The 21,376-nt window shown below is 36.7% G+C and overlaps 1 protein-coding gene across 4 annotated transcripts in view; it reads right to left on the bottom strand.

Annotated features, from left to right (window-relative positions):
* side-IV (sidestep IV transmembrane protein) overlaps nt 1-21,376 on the bottom strand; it is a 562,494-nt gene that overhangs the window by 25,816 nt on the left and 515,302 nt on the right. For all 4 annotated transcript variants that reach the window (XM_083119011.1, XM_083119014.1, XM_083119012.1 and 1 more), the window contains 2 exons: nt 7,875-8,168; nt 3,206-3,502 (listed from right to left, as the gene is read on the bottom strand). In XM_083119011.1, the coding sequence (XP_082975137.1) occupies nt 3,206-3,502; nt 7,875-8,168 (591 nt within the window). The remainder of the gene's footprint in view (nt 1-3,205; nt 3,503-7,874; nt 8,169-21,376) is intronic.

Below are 21,376 nucleotides of genomic sequence, written 5' to 3'. Positions count from 1 at the left end.
CAGCGTTCTTCGGTTTCCTTTGGCTGATCGCTACTATGATAAATGATGACAAGATAGAGCTGATGACTAGACACACTCTGGAGTCAAATGCAGAACTTGGGTTACCACCTCACTGAACCACAGAAGAAGTAGAGAGAGAAAAAGTGAGAGAGATAGAGAGAGAATGATAGAAAAGGGGGAAATTGAGAAGGAAAACAGAGGACACAGGAAACGAGAAAGAGGATGGAAAGATAAAAAAAGAGAGAGTGAACCACAGAACCAACAATGAAGTTTTTCAAACAGCATGATCTCTACCCATATGGACATTAGCTGTGTCTCTCGCCTTGTGTAAACGAAGCTGAACTGTCTGTCTATTACAAAGGTTTTCCAGCAGGGCCTCGTGCATTTGTGCGTACATGAGCGGAAGCCAGTAATTAGCTGTAGCTTACCGCCACAGCAGACAAAAACCAATACACGTAACCTAGCAGAATATTCCATAATTAAAAGCGAACGTTCAGCGAACACACACACACACACGAGCATTCCCGAGTATTCGTGTTCCTGTATCATTCCACATTCACGGGCTATAAAACATTTAATGTTTTCGTTCAAACGAAACAAAAGATAGACAGGTTTGTGCAATTTTTCAATGTAATTACCCTTTTGCTGGATGCGCTCGCCGAACTGTTTTGTACCAATTAGCATTCGGGATGACTGGCGAATGAGGAAAATAAAAGAGTTTGCGATGTATGCCTCTTTTTCCCATATCTCCCCCCTTCCTACCCGTGAAGTTATTTGCAATTGTTTTACAGCTGGGTGAATGAACGTTATTTATCGCTTTATTGTTAGCTTGTTATTCTAGGGAACATACCTTTACTGAAACAAAAGCACACGTCTTTCACTCGTGTCAACAATGGTTTCTTTGGAATTCTGAGGTTTGTGGTGGGAATACACCTGCACTCTTTCTCTTTCTCTCTCTACCCAATCTCTCTCTCTCTCTCTCTCTCTCTCTCTCACTCTGTTTCATTCATTCATATATATACAGGGTTATTGGTAATTCGCCCTATTCCTGGAAAGGGGTAATGCTAGAGCACATTTGCAACAAATTTGGCCCTATGGACTGGGGGTCGGAAATCAATGGGTTTCGAGTCATTGCAGTTTGTAGATTTTCGTGACATATTCCGACTTGCGACCAAGAAACTACTAATTGTGAAAAAACTACTACACCCTGAACACTTAATCGACACGTTGCTAACAGCTGATGAATGAGTGACTACTGGGGAAAAAATTCATGTCCAACATTTCCATACTCACAGAACGAAGCAGTCATTGGAGCACACGTCATGAAGAAATTTGGAAATTATCGTTTAAATCGAAGAGGATTACTAAAAAAAATGGTGACACAGCGTAAAAATTACGGAAAAAACTTCCTCGTTTCATAAGCTCTCCAAAAATATACAAATGTTGTCAACTGGCACACGGGTTGGGGGAAAAATCTGAATAGAAAGCAGAGAAGACCCCCATCACCTGACAAGAATTCTGTGGACGGACGAATCCAAATTCGACCGCCATGGTATTACGAATTTTCATAATGCGCATTTTCCCGCCTAAGGGTCATAACCCCAGAAAGTTCCCCACTCCCCACTTTCCTTGCCAGCTCCTAGAGCGCCCGCCGTAAGAACTGAAAAAACCTATAGGAGCATGTCTGTCTGTTAAAAAGAGTCAGTAAATTGAATATACGTGATTCTACCTTACAACTAAGGATTAGAAGTGGAGTTATATCTTTATGACTCCAAATGGAGTTTTTCTTAAACAAAACTGAAAATCACATTTTTGGAATTATATCCCTCTGCTTCTCATACGGCGATACACGTATATTCTGCAAATACCAAACCCAGAAATAAAAAAGAAACCATTGTTGACCTGACTAACCCACACATACAGGGTGAGTATTCAAGTTCATAACAATCCAGTAGGGGCCTCCACGATGGCGTAATGGTAACGTCGCCGCCTTGTAATCAAGGGGTCCCGGGTTCGATATCGGGTGTAGCCACATGGCGGTTAGGTCCGGCGCATGCCTATTTTGTGAATAAAAGTGAAAAGCTCAAACTCAAGCAACCCAGTATGTTTGAAACAGAAGAGCACTTAACATTATTCTATATGTACATCAATATGCGAAAAGGCATCCGTTAAGTAAAATTGTTGTGTTTCGAACATTCGTGGTCTCTCTAGTATGGAAAACATCGATCTTTTACAAAGTTCCTCACACCGAAAGACAAATGTTTTAAGTCTATACCACCATATTGTAAACCAAGTGAAGTGCTATAATGCCTGTGAGTTTCGTTTGCAATCTAGACTCATTTGAAAAATAGCAGAAATTGATAACAAGTGACATGTTTTTACTGAAAACATTTCGAAGACATATATAGTTGTTTCTGCACTTTAAGATGAAGAATTATCCGATTCCCTGGAAGAACCCTTCGCATACTGCAGTATCGTTAAATTTCATCACACCCAACGTACAAACGCAGTATATTTTTTAAAAAAAAATCATCTTTTATCAGGTTAACTACGAAAACACAGCGGTGCTTAACTCAGAGAAACAAGCGATTGTGGTGTAGCGATTGCAGTTAAAAGCTCCGCAGTGCATTTGCAAAGAAACAAACTTTCCTGGTTCACCAAGATGCCGCAGCGTCGTGACGTGTCGCTTTGGTTACGTCATCCGAAAGGAAAAACGATCTCATTTACTTCGGAACCCGCAGCGGAACCTGAAACCCGGAGGAAACACAATCCAGGCAATTGACGACCTGTTTTATCATTGAATTAGGGAATTGGATCACGGTGCAAACGCGGAGAGGTGCAGGGACGCTTCTGACTTCCCTCAAAGCAATTCTCTTCTAACAGGGAACTTTCGGGTTTCATAGAACGATCTTTCCTGTTAAACTTAATTAAAGTCTGAATTTGTACCATTAGGTTAATCGCGAGGTGAAGATAAGAGGTTAAAGTGGAAAGCATGAGGTGTTTTCCTAGCATGTGTCTGGATTACATGAGGGGAAAAAATGGAAGAAACGTTTGTTTTAATGCTTGCTTAGATAAGCTGAACCTGGGCAGAACCACTGCAATATATAGCGCCGGAAGCCAGCCCCCGTGGCGGAGTGGTTACCACACAGCGCTACGACGCCAGTAACATTCAATAACATGAAAATGAAAAAAGAAGTTCACCTACCTGTGTACTTCGCAACCCCCTTGAAGGTGATGCCGTCGATCACAACAGGGTCGCTCCTACCCTTGGCATTGACCGCGTACATGTTCACCTGGAAGCTCGTCCCTGGTTCCATCCCGTGGAGGGTGAAGACCGGGGCTTTGGACGACACGTTGAATCGAAGCAGTCGGCTCGGCACCTCCAAGACCTCCATGACGAAATGTTGGGGAAGACCTCCGTCGAAGCTCTCCACGCATTCGACGTGGATGGAGTCCGATGTCTGGTTCACGATGGAGCAGTTCTGAAGGGCGAAGGGACGTCCTGTCCCAGGGAAGATGCGGAAAAAGGAAAGGAAAAAGAGAGCCTCAGATTATTCCCGAGATACGAACAAAGGATATCGTGTTACAGCAATCGAACCTCAAAGAAAGATTCCACACCATATTTACTCTGTAGTGTGGTGGTAACACGTGGTGGTCAGGCCTTTGGCTTGCATCAAAGTCATTTTATCTTTATATTTCTTGATATTACGTCAATTTCTACTTCTTGTTTTAATCGTGACGTTGAGGCTAGCATTGATCATGAGACAAACAAGAAAGATATACTCATGTCTTGAGCAAGGTTTGACTCTGGGACCTCTGGTCCCATGGAGGCTGGGGTTAGAATGTGGATAATACTTCTTCGAGGTATAGACTGCTGTTTGATCATAGAGTCGCACCTACACCTTCACATTCACACACACACAAACACACACCACCCACCTACATCTTCACATTCACACACACACACACACACCACCCACATACATGTAAACATATAAATATACAGAAATATATATATATATATATATATATATATATATATATGAAATGCAAAGAGAATCTTTGAAAACCTAACGGAGAACGAGGAACATTTAAATTTAAAATGAGAGAACATCAAAGATTTTAATTTGTTCCTGAATGCATGCAACCGAAAAGAGCATGATCAAGGATGTGTTGAGAAGAATACTCCAAGGTATTGCACCATGGCCCACCCAAAATCGGGCTGCCAACCCTGCCAGAATATAATTGGAAAATGTTATGATTAAATTAAAATGAAAGTGTATACTGATGAATATGATGGGAAATCGTACAGGATTCGAATGCAAGATCTCTAGTTTCTGTTTCTGTTTTACTAACGTCTGGATCATAGAAGCCTGCAGACAGCAAGATTTTCCCATGTGTCCTAGTAACAAAATATTGTGTTAATTTGTTTCCAATTTTAATTACTTCCATATCATTATGTACAGCAAAATCGAGCCTAAAATTTAACACATTTTCAATGGAACATTTAAATTTGTATAATTTGTTTCAACTCCCGTATTTAAACTTCCTATTATTGGTTAATACATCGTTGTTTGATTAACGTAATAGCAATGTGACTCTCAAGATACATTTGAAGACGTGGCCCACCGAAATCCTTGACTGAAAGTCTAGCACCAACAATGAACTGCAGGAGTGGATGCAAAAGATAACAAGGGTCTGCCGACTGTAACCACTACACTACTTTATTCTCTATTCATCTAAGATCATTTCTTCGATCTTTAAATGTTCTTCCGTTGTGTAAAGTCAGTTTACAGCCATCGTCCAATGGCCTCTCCGATGCAGTAGTGGTAAAATACCTTGTAATCAAGATATATCTTGTTCGATACCCGGTGGAGGCACGTAGTGGTTCGGATCCCACTTCAAACTGCGATTAGCCTATATGTACATAAAAGTAGGCTTGAAACAAAACTCAAACAAAAATTAGAGAAGCACGGTTTCCAATGTGGCCTCCGACATTTACAAATACAGTTGTAACATTCTGTTACCATTTAGTTTCGGTATACCGTAAATTTTGTCGAATATTAAGTGCTAGAAATCCAGTAACCGACACATCCGAGCTTACACACAGGCAACTTAGGAACTGCCGTTAAACAACATCTTACATGTTGAAATTTTGGTTTGTTTTTAATCCTAGCAACACCTTTGATGTTCTCTGACGCCTAATTATGAGGCATTATATTAACAATGGATACTAAGATCTCCAGTAATGTAGCTACTTACACATTTTGTAACGTCACTTCAAACTAGCCAAAAGTTATAATTTCTAAAACAACAAGAACCAATTAAATCTAAATGTATAGTTATAAACTTAAGATCAACCGTAGCGGCAATGTATTTATCAGGATTTATAATATTTATAAATATCAAATCACTTACTAACTTAAATATATATCAACGAATAACATACACCCAACATGTGGAAATTATATCGGAATCTACATTTAGTACTACAGGATGATTCAAAAGTATTCAAATAATGGTGAAAGTGATTGTTTTAAAGAATACATGTTGATTACGTAGATTATGGCATTGATACCGAATACTGTAGGTTTTCTCTTACGATTTTACAGATATTTCTACATTTGGCAGCCAATATTCTGGGTCTTCCCGTATCAGCGTACACATATACCAATGGTATGGTGGGATCTGTCTGTGGATATTCACGTTTCTAATTATTCTCTTGGTTTACCCGAGTCATCCAATTCAGTACCAAAGTTAGAAAAACATAATTTTAATTCAAAATTGTACGAATTAATTGCAAATTACTTGTTAATATAATAATACTTTGAACCATGAACCTAAATTACGAGTTTGCTCGAAATAAGATTAGGTTATAGATTTACTACTTGAATGTAAAATACAGTCAAAAATTAGTCATATTTTTGTCTGAAGAGCTATGTATGTTGTTCTCTTTACTGCCGATTCGGCAACAATTTATTTACTATTCACGCATTAGTAAGAGTAGCTCACTAGACTTCCTAAATCTGGGGGTTTATGGACCTATCAATGCAAGCCTTCCATCTGTACCTATTCTGTGGAAGATCAATCCACTCATGATCATCCTTAACATGATAAGGAGTGGACTGTAACTTTTAAATTAATAAAATCATGCATAAACACTTATTACCATCCCATTCATAAATGACTTAAAATATAAAAGTTCAAACCTGCATCACTAACAAGCAGTAGCGTCGATTAGAGGGGGGGACAATTGCCCCCTACTTTTTGTCACTTTTGGCCCCGCATCATGCTAACCTTATGTACCAAAGGGAAATTAAACTGTCCTTACCCTCCTCCCAATTTTCAACCTTGCCCCCCTAGTTTTAGGAACCCAATTGGTCGCCACTGCAAATAAGACGTTGGATGAAAATGTTGCCAATTATTAACGCAATCTAAGAGGTTTTTGAAAAAAACTCAATCCTTAACAGGATAGGTATATTTTGCATAGAAATTTTAGATATAACCCCCAATACTGAGAGTAATTTGATTAGAAATAGCGTAATTTGCGCATCAGTCAGTACGGAAGAAAACTGGACTATAAGCCCAATATACTAATGGGAATGGACTTTTAAATGGAACCTGAACATCTGTGCAACATGCTTCTAACGGTATCGAAACCGCGACCGCTTGATTGCAAGATGACAACGTTAGCTATTTCTACTACGACTTTCGTTGAACACTCTCTTCGCCTAGTAGTGTGGAAGATCCTTTCCTTGCACAGCATATTTGCCAAAGGCACAATTCAACCTGATGTTATTGAATTGAGTTTAACTTCTGTTTTCCAATTTTTCGTGAAAACTAATTCCTTCTTATTAATGAAGGTTGAACATGTAAAATATGTTTCTATCAAGTTTACGAAGAGTGAGTGTGTGCATATTTCGCTGAACAAAAGACACAGTATTAAAATCACTGACCGCATATTCACGATTAGCAGTGTTATGGTATATTAAACACAAATCAAAGAAACGTATTGAGACACTTGAAGAAGCGTGTTGAGACTGGTATCGAGCATGTAGACCACGTTTCGTATTAAACAAACGTGCAATTCTTCTACAGTAAAACCTCGTTAATCTGGATTAATAAGTGGGATAAGTTGACCGGTTTAACCCTGACCATGCATTACCAATGGGAAACTGCTTGGAGAGCTGTTGGACCACGTTTGTACAATATTATACTATACTATACTAAGCAATTAATCTAAATAAGAACATAGAAACACTGAACAACATAATTGAAATAACCTGAAAGAACAGTAGAAAGTGCATTAAAACTCCGTTTATAGCAACAAAACATGTTTACTATGGTGTATTTAAAGGACAAAGGCCTAAATACGTTATACAGTACAGTACAAAAGTCTGCGATAAACAGTTCATCAGTGGTTGACTGCCTTTTCTTTGGGAAGTTCTCTTGTGACTTCTAGCCACATTTAAAACCTTGCATTCTGCTTTTTTTTTGCCTGTCCGGATTAAGCGAAGTCCGGTTTATTGGGGTCCAGATTAACGAGGTTTTACTGTATTTGTTCAAAACTTTATGGCCACCCTGCAGTGGCCGACTCGGGTCTCCAAGCCAGAAAAAGAAAGAGATGATGAGACTTGAAGCCCTGACCATGCATTACCAATGGGAAACTGCTTGGAGAGCTATTGGACCACGTTTGTACAATACTATACTTATACTAAGCAATTAATCTAAATATACTATAAATAAGAACATAGAAACACTGAACAACATACACAGAAAAAAGGATAAACACACAGTATGACACACATATATAGACAAGACAAATAGATAAACGTGTTGTGCATTTTATCCCAGGTGCAAAATTATTAAGTTACCTGCGGCAACTACCTGAAACACGCACGGGGCTCTCTGCTTGCCAACCGCGTTGCTGCCCCAGCACGCTAGCGTCCCGTAATCCATGTCCGACGTGGGGGTGTAGTTTAGCCGACTTATCACCCCTTCGCTAGAGAACTCTGTGCTCGGCACGGCTATCACGTCACCAGAATTGTTAAAGGTCCAATGAAAGGTGACCAACGGAGGGTTAGCGTCCACTTCGCACTTCACCATAATAGTCTCATGCTTGAGAGCGCCGAAGAGTTCTTCTCGTTCGTCCTTACACGTAGGCACAACTGATAACACACACAAACACACACGCAATAATGTCCACAGGAAGGCGAGCATGGAAAAAAAAAGAAACGCACATATATAATTGAATCCAAATTATCTTGTAATATAAATATGCTTATGTTTAATATGCATGTAAATCTACCACCATGCATTACAACATGCAGTGAAGGCATTTAGGGGAATGTATAAAGATGGAGCCCACATAGTCTCGGGCATTTGTGAAGATGATGTGATCAGCACCACACTCCGGTACCATTGATCCCCATCCCTGAAGTCCTGGCTCCCATGTAGGCTACCCATTTATTAAGGGCTGGAACCTCAGACACTCCACCTGAGGGACTTCGTTGAAAATATCCTATCTGAAATCACCAAGCCTGGGAATGGAACCTTGGTCTCTCGAGTGGCAACCAGATGATATACCCACTGGACATATATAAAGGCTTTTCAATTGTATACAAATAAATATATAGGCTTTGATATGACCGAAAATGCGGTTCTGGTGACTAAATATTTGTCTAAACATGTTGTATGTAACCGCATAGCTACCTAGGTTCCCCATAACTTCCAAAGTAGAATCCTATATATAACTGAATATGGGATTGTTCATAATATCCATTCCAATAGTGTGATAATGTTTCGAGAAGGGTGGAAAAGTGTTTTCGAGTTCAAAATGGCGAAACAATTAATTGTATTGTGAAAAGAAATAGGTGTATTAAAAAAAATAAGCAACTGTTAGCGATGTGTTCACTGAGAGCGTTGTAAAAATTTTGAGGGTCTTTGGACATAAAAATCGGACATGAATGCAACTTATTCGTTCCGGAATGTGAACTGGAAAGAGTTCCTAGAGTGAGGTGCTAAATAGGGGAAGTATTGTTGTAATCAGTCGGAAGTTATTTGTAAACTGTTATTCATTCCTAAACCGCATTCCATAATAGTAAGAAGCGCTCCAGTCTCCTCACAAATGCAAATCTTAGGGCCTCTTACATGTAAATTTTAAACATATTTTTCTTACTTACATGGGAAAATATCAAAATATTATAATAGGATGTAGAACATACGTGAAAGATGAAAATATCCGAAAATGAGCAAAATTGATTGAGGGTGTTTTCTGCTATTCAACTCGAGTATTGAACATTTGGGCAAAGTGATCAAATATCTGCTTGAGCACATAATATATATTTTGAACTCTATCTTTAATTATATGGTTTTCTACTTCCTAGCTGTATTCGTTCTTCGTTCTGTATTCACGTCATAAAAGAAGAGCTGGAAAAGAGCTTCTTAAAAGCAAATCTTACCAGCGGCTTAAATGGAGTTGGGAAATTCCGCTGATATAGCACTACACTGGAAGAATAGGAAAATCGGTAAATCAGCATTATCCACAGAAATCGCGGTTGGCAAAGGACGCGCTCAAGTCAACGGATTTACCGATCGAATGTTCAAATTCCAAATAAATAGTCCGCGTGAGAAAAGCTTAGTTGCCCTTAGATTTACACCGAATATAGTAATCGATAGTGAGCTCCAGAGTCGCGCTGAGTTTCTTGCTATTTAACAACGAATTAAGTCTTGGCAACTGAGCTCCTAAATAAAAAAAAAAAAAAAGGAGAGAATTACAAGCGAATGTGATCGTTTAGAAATCGGGATTACCTTAGGGCAGTTTTGAGAGAAACCGAGCTACGCTCCCTAGTTGCGTTTTGTTACAAGTTAGGGCCCCGTCGAAGCCAAGACCGCCAAGTACAAGATCTTCCAACAGCGCTACAGGTAACAAACATTCCTATGACTCTTCCTCACCCCGCCTGTTCAGTCAAGTGAAGTGTGTAAAATAAATTTTCTTGTGTTCTTATTTCTCAGGGGCTTGCCCTCCTTTTACTCGTACAAATGTATCTCTCGCTTAGCGAGTGCTCGAGGCTGGATTAGCCTGTCTACGATCCCCTAAATATTAGACTTTAGACTATATTTATTTGAAAATAATATGCTTCGTAAATAAGCAATGTAGTCATTTTCATAAAAATAGGATCCTAGAACAGCCACCAAAAAAGGTTAAAAAATAAAAACTTCAAGCGTTATCATATGCCTAACTTTATCTGAGTTTTCAGCGTATTGCGAAACTTCAGTGATTTTTCGGTGCCTAACGCGTAGGTAGATGAAGTCGATTCTGTATTTAACTACGCATCTCGTTTTCCTTTTTTACTGAAAAAAACTTTGTCAAATAGGGGTCGTAACCCCTAAACTTGTCTGGGGGTCTGCCAGTGGTAAGATGTCAACCTTCCTTGAGGATCCCCAGCATCCCTCCCCCGCTAACATCTGTTTACGTGCTGAAAGAACAAACACTTTTCAAAGAAAGACATATTTTATGGGACGAAACGGGAAGATAAGAGTAGGAAGGGGGGTAGGGATGAGTTAACATCTTGCTCGTGATTACAATATGTCTGCAGGTGGTGCCGTACAACAAAACGCCGATGCGGGGAAGGGTGCGGGGATTGGGGGGGGGGAGATTTCAACCCACTGCAGTGCCGCCGCTTGGAATGCCGATGCCGAAACGCGACCGGAATTATTAAAGGGGATGTACCTGGAAGAATTTGAAGGGATGCCGAACTCCTGCGTTCAGCTACGGAAGAAGGGAGGGTGAGAGTTGGGGTAACATCGTGAATTAGGTATTCGATTTATCATTTAGTGCTGATGGAATTAGAACGAGAAGCTATATTGAATTACTATTCACTTTGTTTCATTCCTTCTTCTTCCCTCGTCGGTTTTCTCTTTACGCCAAGACCACCTCGTTTAGATTCCATGTCCCAGTGCTTCAAGGAGTTGTGGGTTCGATTCCTTGTGGTGATACCTTTTCAATATCTTACAACCCACCTTAAGACAGACCGAATTTCCTGTCGCTTGTCTTGGACTTCCCCGACCGCTTAGTGGTACTGTGGTTGTATCGTAATCAAGGCATTCCAGGTTCGAAACCCTTTTATAGGCACATGGTGGTTCATATCCTACTTTAAACTGTAGGTCCAATCGTGATTAGCCTATCTGTGGATGGAGTGGACTTAAGATAATGATTATTGGCTCATTGTACTTCGCATTTCTGGCCACTTTTGGCTAATCGCGAAGATGAGGAAGGGTGATCATATGATGAAATTGATGAAGGAACACTCACAAAAAACGTCCATGACCAGGATGGGATTCGAACCAGGGACGCTTGGCATCGTAGCGCGATGTGATTACCGGACTTATGATAAAAACTCAAAACTCAAAGCATTCGCTTCTGTGTGCATGAGTGGAATTTGGAACAACTAGGGCACCGTTCTGGTGCTACTGTTGCTAACTGTTCTGGTGCTAACCTCTCTGACTGACTTTACGTGTTTTTTCTTCAGTCCCTAGAGGCGAATGCGGCGATATTACGGAATAATAGCTGCTACTTCATTCCATGCAGGAAATTCTAGAAATTATTTAATGACTCTAGTCAAGAGTTTTTTTTTCCAAGATGCTACTTTTGGAGAGAGGAGGGCAAGAAATCATTGCAGGGTTGTAATTCGCAGTTTAGTGATTGGCCCCACGAGCAGCATTTCAACGATTTAGCAATAGCGATTCTCGAAGGCAAGAACAACTTTCTCCGTTTTTGTATCTCCATCTCTATAACATTCTTTGAGTGACTCCGTTCCACTATCAGTAATGATCATAGCCTGGCGATAAACATAGACTGCTGAAATTTGTATTTATCGAGAACTTTTGACACCAAAAACACCCCTGAGGGGCGTAGGTGCATGTATATTAGAAATTGCATGTTGACGGTGCACAATATATGCATAAATCCAAATCCAACTTTTATGCAAATTCTTTTACTGTTACCTCAGCAGGCCTTTGTAACAAGTTGTCACCTGAAATTCATGTCACTTCCTCAATTGTGACGTTCAAAAAATTGTTAAAGTTACACATATTATACAATGAAAATTAAATGTTTGATTTCCCTAATAATATGACGGGTGCAGAGAATGATAGAAGGACGTAAAGCACAAAAATGATTTAGCGTAATAGTTGAGATGAATTATAGTCAAAGTATACCGTTTTGGACTGTGTTTTAAGTATGTGTAATATTGGACTGTGCTTAAGTAAGTGTAGTGTTATGTATTGTACAGTGTCTCTCAAAAGTTTTAGGACAACGATATTTTAAACTAGGCAACCCAATTTACACAAGGCGTTGGTGGGTTGCGTGTAGAGCTAGGCTCAATTTCAGGGTTGCCACATGCACAATAGATATTTATAAAATACGCGAAAGAAATAAAAACAAGTATTATTGTATAAAGTATTAAAAAATATCACTATAATATCTCGTGTGACAAAATTCCTTCGCAAATAAAAAAAAATAGGTTTTCTAGTATTTCATCGCTGATGATATATACAGAAAGGAAATGAGGTGAGAGAAAACGAGAGGTGACAAAGGACAGGAGAAAGAGAAAGCGAAAGGAGAAGAGGAAAAGTAGAGGAGAGAAGAAAGAGAGGATAGACGAGGAGAGGAGATGTAGTGAGGAGAATGGAAAAAGATTCTAGGAGAGATGAGGAAAATGGAGCCAACAAGAGAAAAGAGAAGGAAAACGAGATGAGGGAAGAGTGGAGAGTAGAGTAAAGGAGAGAAAAAGAGAAGAACTAAAAGAAGAGGAGAAAAGTGCGTGGAGTCGGAAATCTAAGACAGGAAAGGAGATACGAGGAGTGGAGATGAGTGAGATGGAGATAAGTTGCGAGAAAAGTAGGGAAGGCGATATGTGATAAAAGCAGAGCAGAAGGAGAGGAGAGAAGAACGAGAAGGAGAAGAGAAGAACAGAAGAGACTGAAGAGAAGAGGTAGTTGCAGAAAATATCGTCTCAGCGTCAAGAATTGATGCATTGGTGAAATTGTCGACATGAAACATTCAATAACATTTTGAAATGTATTGGAGAATGTACTAGATCGGTGCGAAATACCTTTTGGCTTAGTTCAGAGCAAGATAAAATCTTCCATGTAAGATCTTTGATTTTACCTGCGATTATACCACTAAAAGCATGAATGTAATTTTAATATTTATAAGAATTATCCAATTTTTGTCCACTTCTCGGTTCGTTGAAATGGAGATTTTGTAATTTAATATTTCCCCTCCCCCCTTCGTTAATTCCAAACTAAATTATTCCGTTTCTCACGGCGTGGACAATGAACACAATGGGATAGGTCTAAAACTTACGAAAATTTTCTGCCAACGGAAGGGTTTGAACCTACGACCATCAGATTGAGAGTCCTGAACGGTAAACACTACCCTACAAGCTTTCGCTCCTGAAAGTAAGTAGAAGGAGCTGACCAATGTGAAATGTAGATGCAACTCTCCTCCTACATGTAATGTGCAAACAATACTTGTTTGTAACAAAGAAAACGAAAGTAGTACGACTCGGCGAAAACATTTATTGGAGAATTGCACATGATGAGAACTTTTCATTCGATATTTGCGGATGTATCCTTGCATTGAACTCGAGTGGGAAAAGGGGTAAAATTAGTACGTCCTGTATTGCACAAATATAAATAGTTATTTCATTAATATTTTTCAATGTCTTTGAAGCAGTACACAGTTATCGTTAGAGTATCATAATTCACGATCTTATACATGAAAATATCCCTTTGAACGTGTCAAATCATTTTTTTTTAAATTTTTTTTTATAAATTCCATATGCAGAACAATGTAGCCACTATACACTGCCGTTACAAATAATGTTACCATGCTCTTGTTTAATAGAAGGGGATTTTAAAAAAAAGAAAAAGAACACCTAGTATGGAGGATCGAACCTGGGACCGCAATCAATGCTTTCAAGAACTCTAACCAATACACTACGCCCTTTGTTACCGTTGGAGCAACAGTTTCTAATTATTCTGTCGCGTCAATATTGTAAACGTTATCCTGCAAAAAGAAGTTCAATACTCTGATATAGCTCTGTACTTCTAGAATTACTCTATACACATGCATTTGAAATTTAACTCTGAATTTATTTCTTCGTTGTTAGTATATCTAAGCTTGTGAATATATTTTATTTGTAATTTTATAACGGTTACATGAACATCTACGAAATAGTTCCTTGTAATAACCTCCGTTTGACCAAGTTGCCAATATAAACAAATGGAATACAGATTGTCTTTGAGCTTACATTGTTAAAAAGGAGCGGATACAAGTATTACTATCCCAATAGTAGTAGAGGAATGAGATAAGCTCAATCGCTATTTAATATTCGCAATTCATTTGCACGGGTGTTAATTAATTTGCACGTACTTAGAACTAATTTGCACGTACTTAGAATTCATTTGCATGTACTTAGAGTACTTTACATTTATGTATTTGCATGTTTATAACTTTTTATGAATATATATTTATTTATTTTATGAAAAATATGTATATAAAAGGTAATTAGAGGTACTAAACGCTATGCATATGTTTTTATATTCATTACTGCAAAGTATGTAATGTATAAATCGATAATAATTAATGTTTATAATATTGAAAATAAGTTTTCTATGGTTTATGAACCGCTATGAACGCTGGTAATGGTACGAAAGAAGACGGTCCCGGTACTCGAACCCGCGATATGTAATATTATTAATTAGTACTATGTAATAATGTATGTTATGAAAGACTATGGTACCAGATGCTAGACAGAATACTGTCTCAGAATCTCAACTCCGCTCTGATGCCAGACAGAGAGAATGAATTAATATTCCGCGCAGGTAGAGGAGAAAGGAATTTGGGGGAAGCGCGTTCAAGGTCAAATGACGTCAGAACGTCAGAACAAAGGAAGAACCTGATTCACCAATCAGAGAACGCGTCGGTAGATTTTCAGAACCGGTTTTTCCAAGGTTAACCAGTACGCAATAACAGGGGAAAGCTATGCAATACTGTAGGGCAGGGGAGGGATTCAACCAGACAACAAAGGATGTCTGGAAATGCACAGCAAGGGTCAAATCTCTGAAGCTATGCGTCGCTTGTAGAACCGGTTTCCGCCGCCAATTAATATTCCGCTCAGGTTTGCCTTCAAGGCACAGGACGCTTTAGCGCAGGTTTTTTTTATCTGTACTATGAAGAAGGGAGAGCTATTAGGGACGGGGCCTACAGTTTTCACCATTTGCTTTTATCACGGGGTAACGAACCTAGGACCCTTTGATTATTGATTTAGGTAGTAAATTTATGTTACTGTGTGCTATTTTACTTAATTTTGAGTTTATTTTTTACCAAACTTTGACTTTATGTCAAACATTTTCACAGCTTATCCTTATTTTTACAAAAATAACACTATTTGTACTATTCAGGCAACATTTTTTATTAAATTTTGGACTCGCAAAGATATTTTTACAACTTTTTAACTTATTATTTTACAATTTTATGTTAATTTTTTACCAAAATAACACTATTTGTACTATTCAAGCAACATTTTTTATTAAATTTTGGACTCACAAAGACATTTTTTTCTACGTTTAACTTATTATTTTACAACTTTATATTAATTTTTTACCAAAATAACACTATTTGTACTATTCAGGCAACATTTTTTATTAAATTTTGTATTTACAAAGAGATTTTTCAACTTTTAATTTATTATTTACAAGTTTATGCCTATTCTTTTACTCAAATAACACAATTCTATCTGTTCAGGAAAGACTTTTAGTTACATTTTCGACACACAAAGTGTGTGTTCTCAACTTCTATCTGTTTATTTCACAAGTTTAGGCTTATTATTACCAAAATAACACAATTCAATCTGTTCAGGAAAGACTTTTAGTTATATTTTCGACACACAGAGTGTGTGATCTCAATTTCTATCTGTTTATTTCACAAGTTTAGGCTTATTATTACCAAAATAATACAATTCAATCTGTTCAGGAAAGACTTTTAGTCGCATTTTCGACACACAGAGTGTGTGATCTCAACTTCTATCTGTTTATTTCACAAGTTTAGGCTTATTATTACCAAAATAACACAATTCAATCTGTTCAGGAAAGACTTTTAGTTATATTTTCGACACACAGAGTGTGTGATCTCAATTTCTATCTGTTTATTTCACAAGTTTAGGCTTATTATTACCAAAATAATACAATTCAATCTGTTCAGGAAAGACTTTTAGTCGCATTTTCGACACACAGAGTGTGTGATCTCAACTTCTATCTGTTTATTTCACAAGTTTAGGCTTATTATTACCAAAATAATACAATTCAATCTGTTCAGGAAAGACTTTTAGTCGCATTTTCGACACACAAAGTGTGTGTTCTCAACTTCTATCTGTTTATTTCACAAGTTTAGGCTTATTATTACTCAAATAACACAATTCTATCTGTTCAGGAAAGATTTTTAGTTACATTTTCGACACACAAAGTGTGTGTTCTCAACTTTTATTTGTTTATTTTACACGTTTAGCCTAATATTTACTCAAATGACACGATTTGAACGTGTTTTTTTATTACATTTTGGACTCTCAAAGACACACACACACACACAGAGAGAGAGAGAGAGAGAGAGAGATTTTCCAAGTTTACAGGATTATTCTCTAGTTTACTCAAATAACACAATTTAGATGTGTTTTGAATTATATTTTGGATGCAAAAGTATGTTTTGACAAGTTCTACCCTTTTATTTTACAAGTTTAGGCTTATTATTACTCAAATAACACAATTTAATCCAGTCAGGAAGGATTTGTTATTATATTTTGGATGCACAAAGAGAGGTTTTCAACTTTTTTATTGATTTTTTGCAGGGTATGTATTAATTTTTATTTATTTTGTTTTGTATCATATATACATTTACAAATTTTTAACTTAGAGTTTAGTATTTATTTAATTTTTTCAAAAACACTAAAAAAAAGTACTTTTAGCTAAAATGTAAGCCACAGAATATATTATTATTATTATTAGGGTTTACTGATTTCCACTATGCTATTTTTGGTTCTGTATTTCTATATGTATTTCTTTAGGTCAGGTTACGCCTGCTACGTAGGAAAGTTTGTTTATTTTAGAGTTTGCTGAGTATTTTGTTACTTTTATACTAGGTAAAGTTTTCTAAATATATCAGGTAGGGCTCCATCCATATACTTTTGTTTTTGCTGTTTGGAGATGATGCGATCAGCATCACTCTCCATCCGCTTTTTATTTTATGTACCCAATATTATTTTGAGGCTTAGTGAATTCTAGAGCCTATTTATGCAGGAGAGAGGGCTTGAAATTTTTGATCTCAGATAACCCACAACTATTTGTCAGAGTATTTTAAAGGATATTTGATATTTATTATGTGCCACTAGAATATCAAAGCTTGCTTAATTTTTATGTCTGTAACGCTGTTATTGTCTTTATAGCTAAGGCTTACTGGATAAAGTACACGAAATGTTTATCATTTCGACTATTTACCTTTATACGAGGCCAAATTTTTAGTGTAACGAAAATTATTGTGTGTCTATAAAGACTGAAATTCCTTTACAGATGGGTCCATATTTGGACGCTTACTAATATTGTTTTTTCCCCTTACATATAACAATTTAACAATATAATTATAATACGAAGTTAACAGACGGCTTAGGGGCCTAGGTCCACTTTCCAAACTTTTTTACTATTCTAGAAGAATTATTTAGCTTTATAGCCTTTTTCAAGGTATTTTTGAAGTATTACTGGCTTCTTTGGGTGCATCAACACTTGGGTTATTTCCATTTGGTTTATTATACGAGGTTTATTTTTTACTCTAAGATCAATATATGTCTCCGAGGACTAAAATACATTTATTGAAGCTAAAAGCTTAGGCTGTAACTAGGGACTTAGCATGTATATCGACAATTTATAGGACAACACGAACCTTACAAAGGATTATAGGTGACGTACGACCACACGCCAGAGCTTTGTTAATCTGCAAGAAGCAGTTGCAACTAATGCTATGAGGATATAATGTTAATTTTTCATTGTTTCACAAGGAGGCTATTTTTTACACAACCAATATTTGCTTTTTCAAGTAACTACATGTACCAGAAGCACACATGCCAACACTAACTAGATTTTGATTTATACTATCTCAGGTGCTAAATGTATCAAGAACACTGATTGTATATATTTTTGAGAATCCAACTATATCAGGATTTTTCTATGTAAGTATATTTTTATTGACTGGCTTATTTAACAGATCAAACAGAAAGACGGCAAAATTCACTAAATGTAGGTGATTGCATGAAAATAACTAGATCAAGGGGTGACCAACAGTGAGCTGAATGTATATATAGAGGGTTGCGCTCTATTATTCTCATCTTCGCTGGATTGGCGAAGGAACGCACTTGTGGGCGGTAGAACCTGAACGGCATCGGAGACTCGAAGCAGATGTTTTGGAGGATGAACCCAAGTAGGGTCATAGGCGCTACGACCAATTTGGTCATTGCTTTTTATATGAGGAACCAATTTGGCCCACTCCCAAAATTAACTTAGATTGCTTATAACTTATGAAATTTGAAGTCTGCACAAGATCCGATGACAAAATCTAAAATTGTAACAACCCTGCCAGGGAATTGAACCCTGGACAGATAGGTTAAAAGCCTAGCGCTATACAAACTAAGCTACCTGCATTTTTAAAAAGTTAGTTATGTTAAGAAATATATTGAAACACCTGAGAACACTCTTGGTCTGGTTCGACAGAGAAGTAGACAACATTTCCAAATTTTTACAGACTGGGTGTATTTTTCCACTATAGAGGCCTTCACTATATGTAATTCGAAACGCTAAAGTTCAGCTAGCTTCCAAAATTGAGGTAAAAATTGTGTTTGGCGAGATTAACAAGTTACAATTATATCCAGTTACGGACAAATAAAGCTAAAAGTCTAAGATTTGCTGTACTAGCCAAGTTTTAGTAACATTTTCTTCACTTTAGTACAAATATCAAAGAAATAGGTATATTTTATTTATAATTTGACAAAATGTACTAGTATTTAATTCACAAAGTTAGGTAAAAACAGTATTTTTTAAAAATATTGTTACTGCCTTCAAATGTTATGTTATTTAGCCACTAACAACTGGTTTACACTGTTTGGCATCCTTTAAATAGGAAAAGAAGGAATTATTTGTTTAGTATTTTTATATTTATTTAAGAAAACAATTCTACAGTTTAACTTAATTTTAACAAATTGTTACTAATTTATATATCAAAGTTATGTTATTTAGAGTGTATGAAGGCGTATAAAGTTAATATTTGTACTTATCAGTTCAACTTACAATTATATTTTACACACAAAAAATAATGTTTACAGTTAAATTACTTGAATCAGAGAATAATATTTTACAGTAATTGATTCATTCAGCAGTAGTCAGTACTTTTATGCATCAGAAAGTTTTCTTAATTTTCTATTACGCATGCTATTTTGGGCTATTCTTAAAATGTATTTCTAGGGCAAACTGGTTTAATTTTCTGCTTATAATGCAAAGTTGACAGTTTTCGCAAAATGCATTGTACATTTGTTATATTCTCTACTTACAATCCAAATATTATGCTTATTTAATGTATAACTAACTAACTCTCTAGCCTTCTTAAACCCGAATGTTCATGGCTGCAGCAACACATGCCTTTCATCTGTCCCTGTCCTGAGCAAGATCTATATACTCCTTTCCTTCCCTACCAATTTCCTTTAGGTCCATCTCTACATTATCCCTCCATCTTTGTTTTGGTCTTCCTATTGATCTTTTACCATCAGGTTTCCCAACAAGAATCCTGTATACTCTTCTTTCCTCTCCCATTCGTACCACATGATCTACACACCTAAGTCTTCTTGATTTAATCATTCTAATAATATCTGGACATGAATACAAATTATGTACTTCTAATTTATGTAACCTTCTCCACTCATCTGTCTCCTCATCTGTTTTAGGCCCAAATATTTTCCTAAGGATTTTATTTTCAAATACTCTCAATTTATGTTCCTTTTTCAATGTAAGGGACCAGGTTTATTTACTGTATTTAACTTTCATTTTTTGTAATTAACAAAAATTAAAAGCTTATACTGTAGTTATTATATCTTTTTCTATCAGCTTATTTTGAAATTAATATTATTAGTTATAGTCTTTGATTTATAACTATATTGCTTTTTTTATCAATTTATCTAAGAGTACACGCAGACAAACACATGTGTACACACGTTTATGTAAATAGATATGCCTTTTTTCAATATTTTAGTATGAAGATTGCACTTTAGCTATTTAAGCAAGGGTAGGAAAGGTAGGATTTCTGAGAATTTGTTGCAGGATTTTGTTGTCCAAGTATAGATGAGAACTGAGCTGGGAGACTGTTTTGAACATTTTCATGATAGTTTGCATGTGAACTGTATGCAAATTGAGCACTATTGACTGTGCATGCTTCTAAGTTTTGCTGTTATTTTACATCAAGTCTGTGAGACTGTAGTCAGTTTTCCCTTTTCAAGTAGTTTTTATTCATTGTATTTGTATATGTTTTGGGGACTTAGCAGTTTTATGTTATGAGGCAGTTTGTTGTAGAATATTTTTACCGGATTGTTTTGAGATATTGAGTGTCTGCTGTTTTACTTGTAATTATTTTCCTTCTTGTGTTGTGTATTTGACTATATTTTGTCCAAGTTCGTAGTATTTAGAATAATTGTTATTGACTTGTAGATGTAGGGAGTAATAATCCTTTGCAAGATGCTCTATAATTTAGTCTGAACATTATTCTTAGTGTTCACTTTTGAAGCCTTAGTATTCTGGTAGTATTATTAATGTAGAGGTAAATTAGGCTGAAATGTAGGCATTTTTCTGATACATTATACTCACTTAGTTGTTTCAGCAGGTAGAAGTTGCATGATGGTTTACTGCTGATGATGTTAATTTGCTCTTCTTATGTACTACGTATGATGTAGCTTACTTGAGTAATTGGAATTTTCTACTGAAAAAAGGATTGCTTGTCTATTTTATTCCTATGTTGTTGAGTTTGTCCATAAGCAAGCCATGTTTTTACTCTATCCTATGCCTTGGAAGAATCTAGATATATTGTGTTTGCAGTTTTATGTTTCTCTAAGGTTTCAGCTATGTAGTTTTTTAAACTGTGCTATGGGTGTGACTATTGATTTCTCTTTCTGGATGCCATGTTGGTTTCTGTGTATTCCTCTTGTTGCTTGAATTTGACTTAGGTTGTTTGCTTTTTTTCTTAGATCTTTATATGTTTATTTGTTCAGTATTTTTTATTTTTTTGAAT

Source organism: Lepisma saccharinum, chromosome 3 (assembly GCF_977018435.1).
Source record: "Lepisma saccharinum chromosome 3, izLepSacc3.1, whole genome shotgun sequence".
NCBI lineage: Eukaryota > Metazoa > Arthropoda > Insecta > Zygentoma > Lepismatidae > Lepisma > Lepisma saccharinum.
Note: the sequence above shows the minus strand (reverse complement) of the source record. Positions and strands in the feature narration are given on the sequence as shown.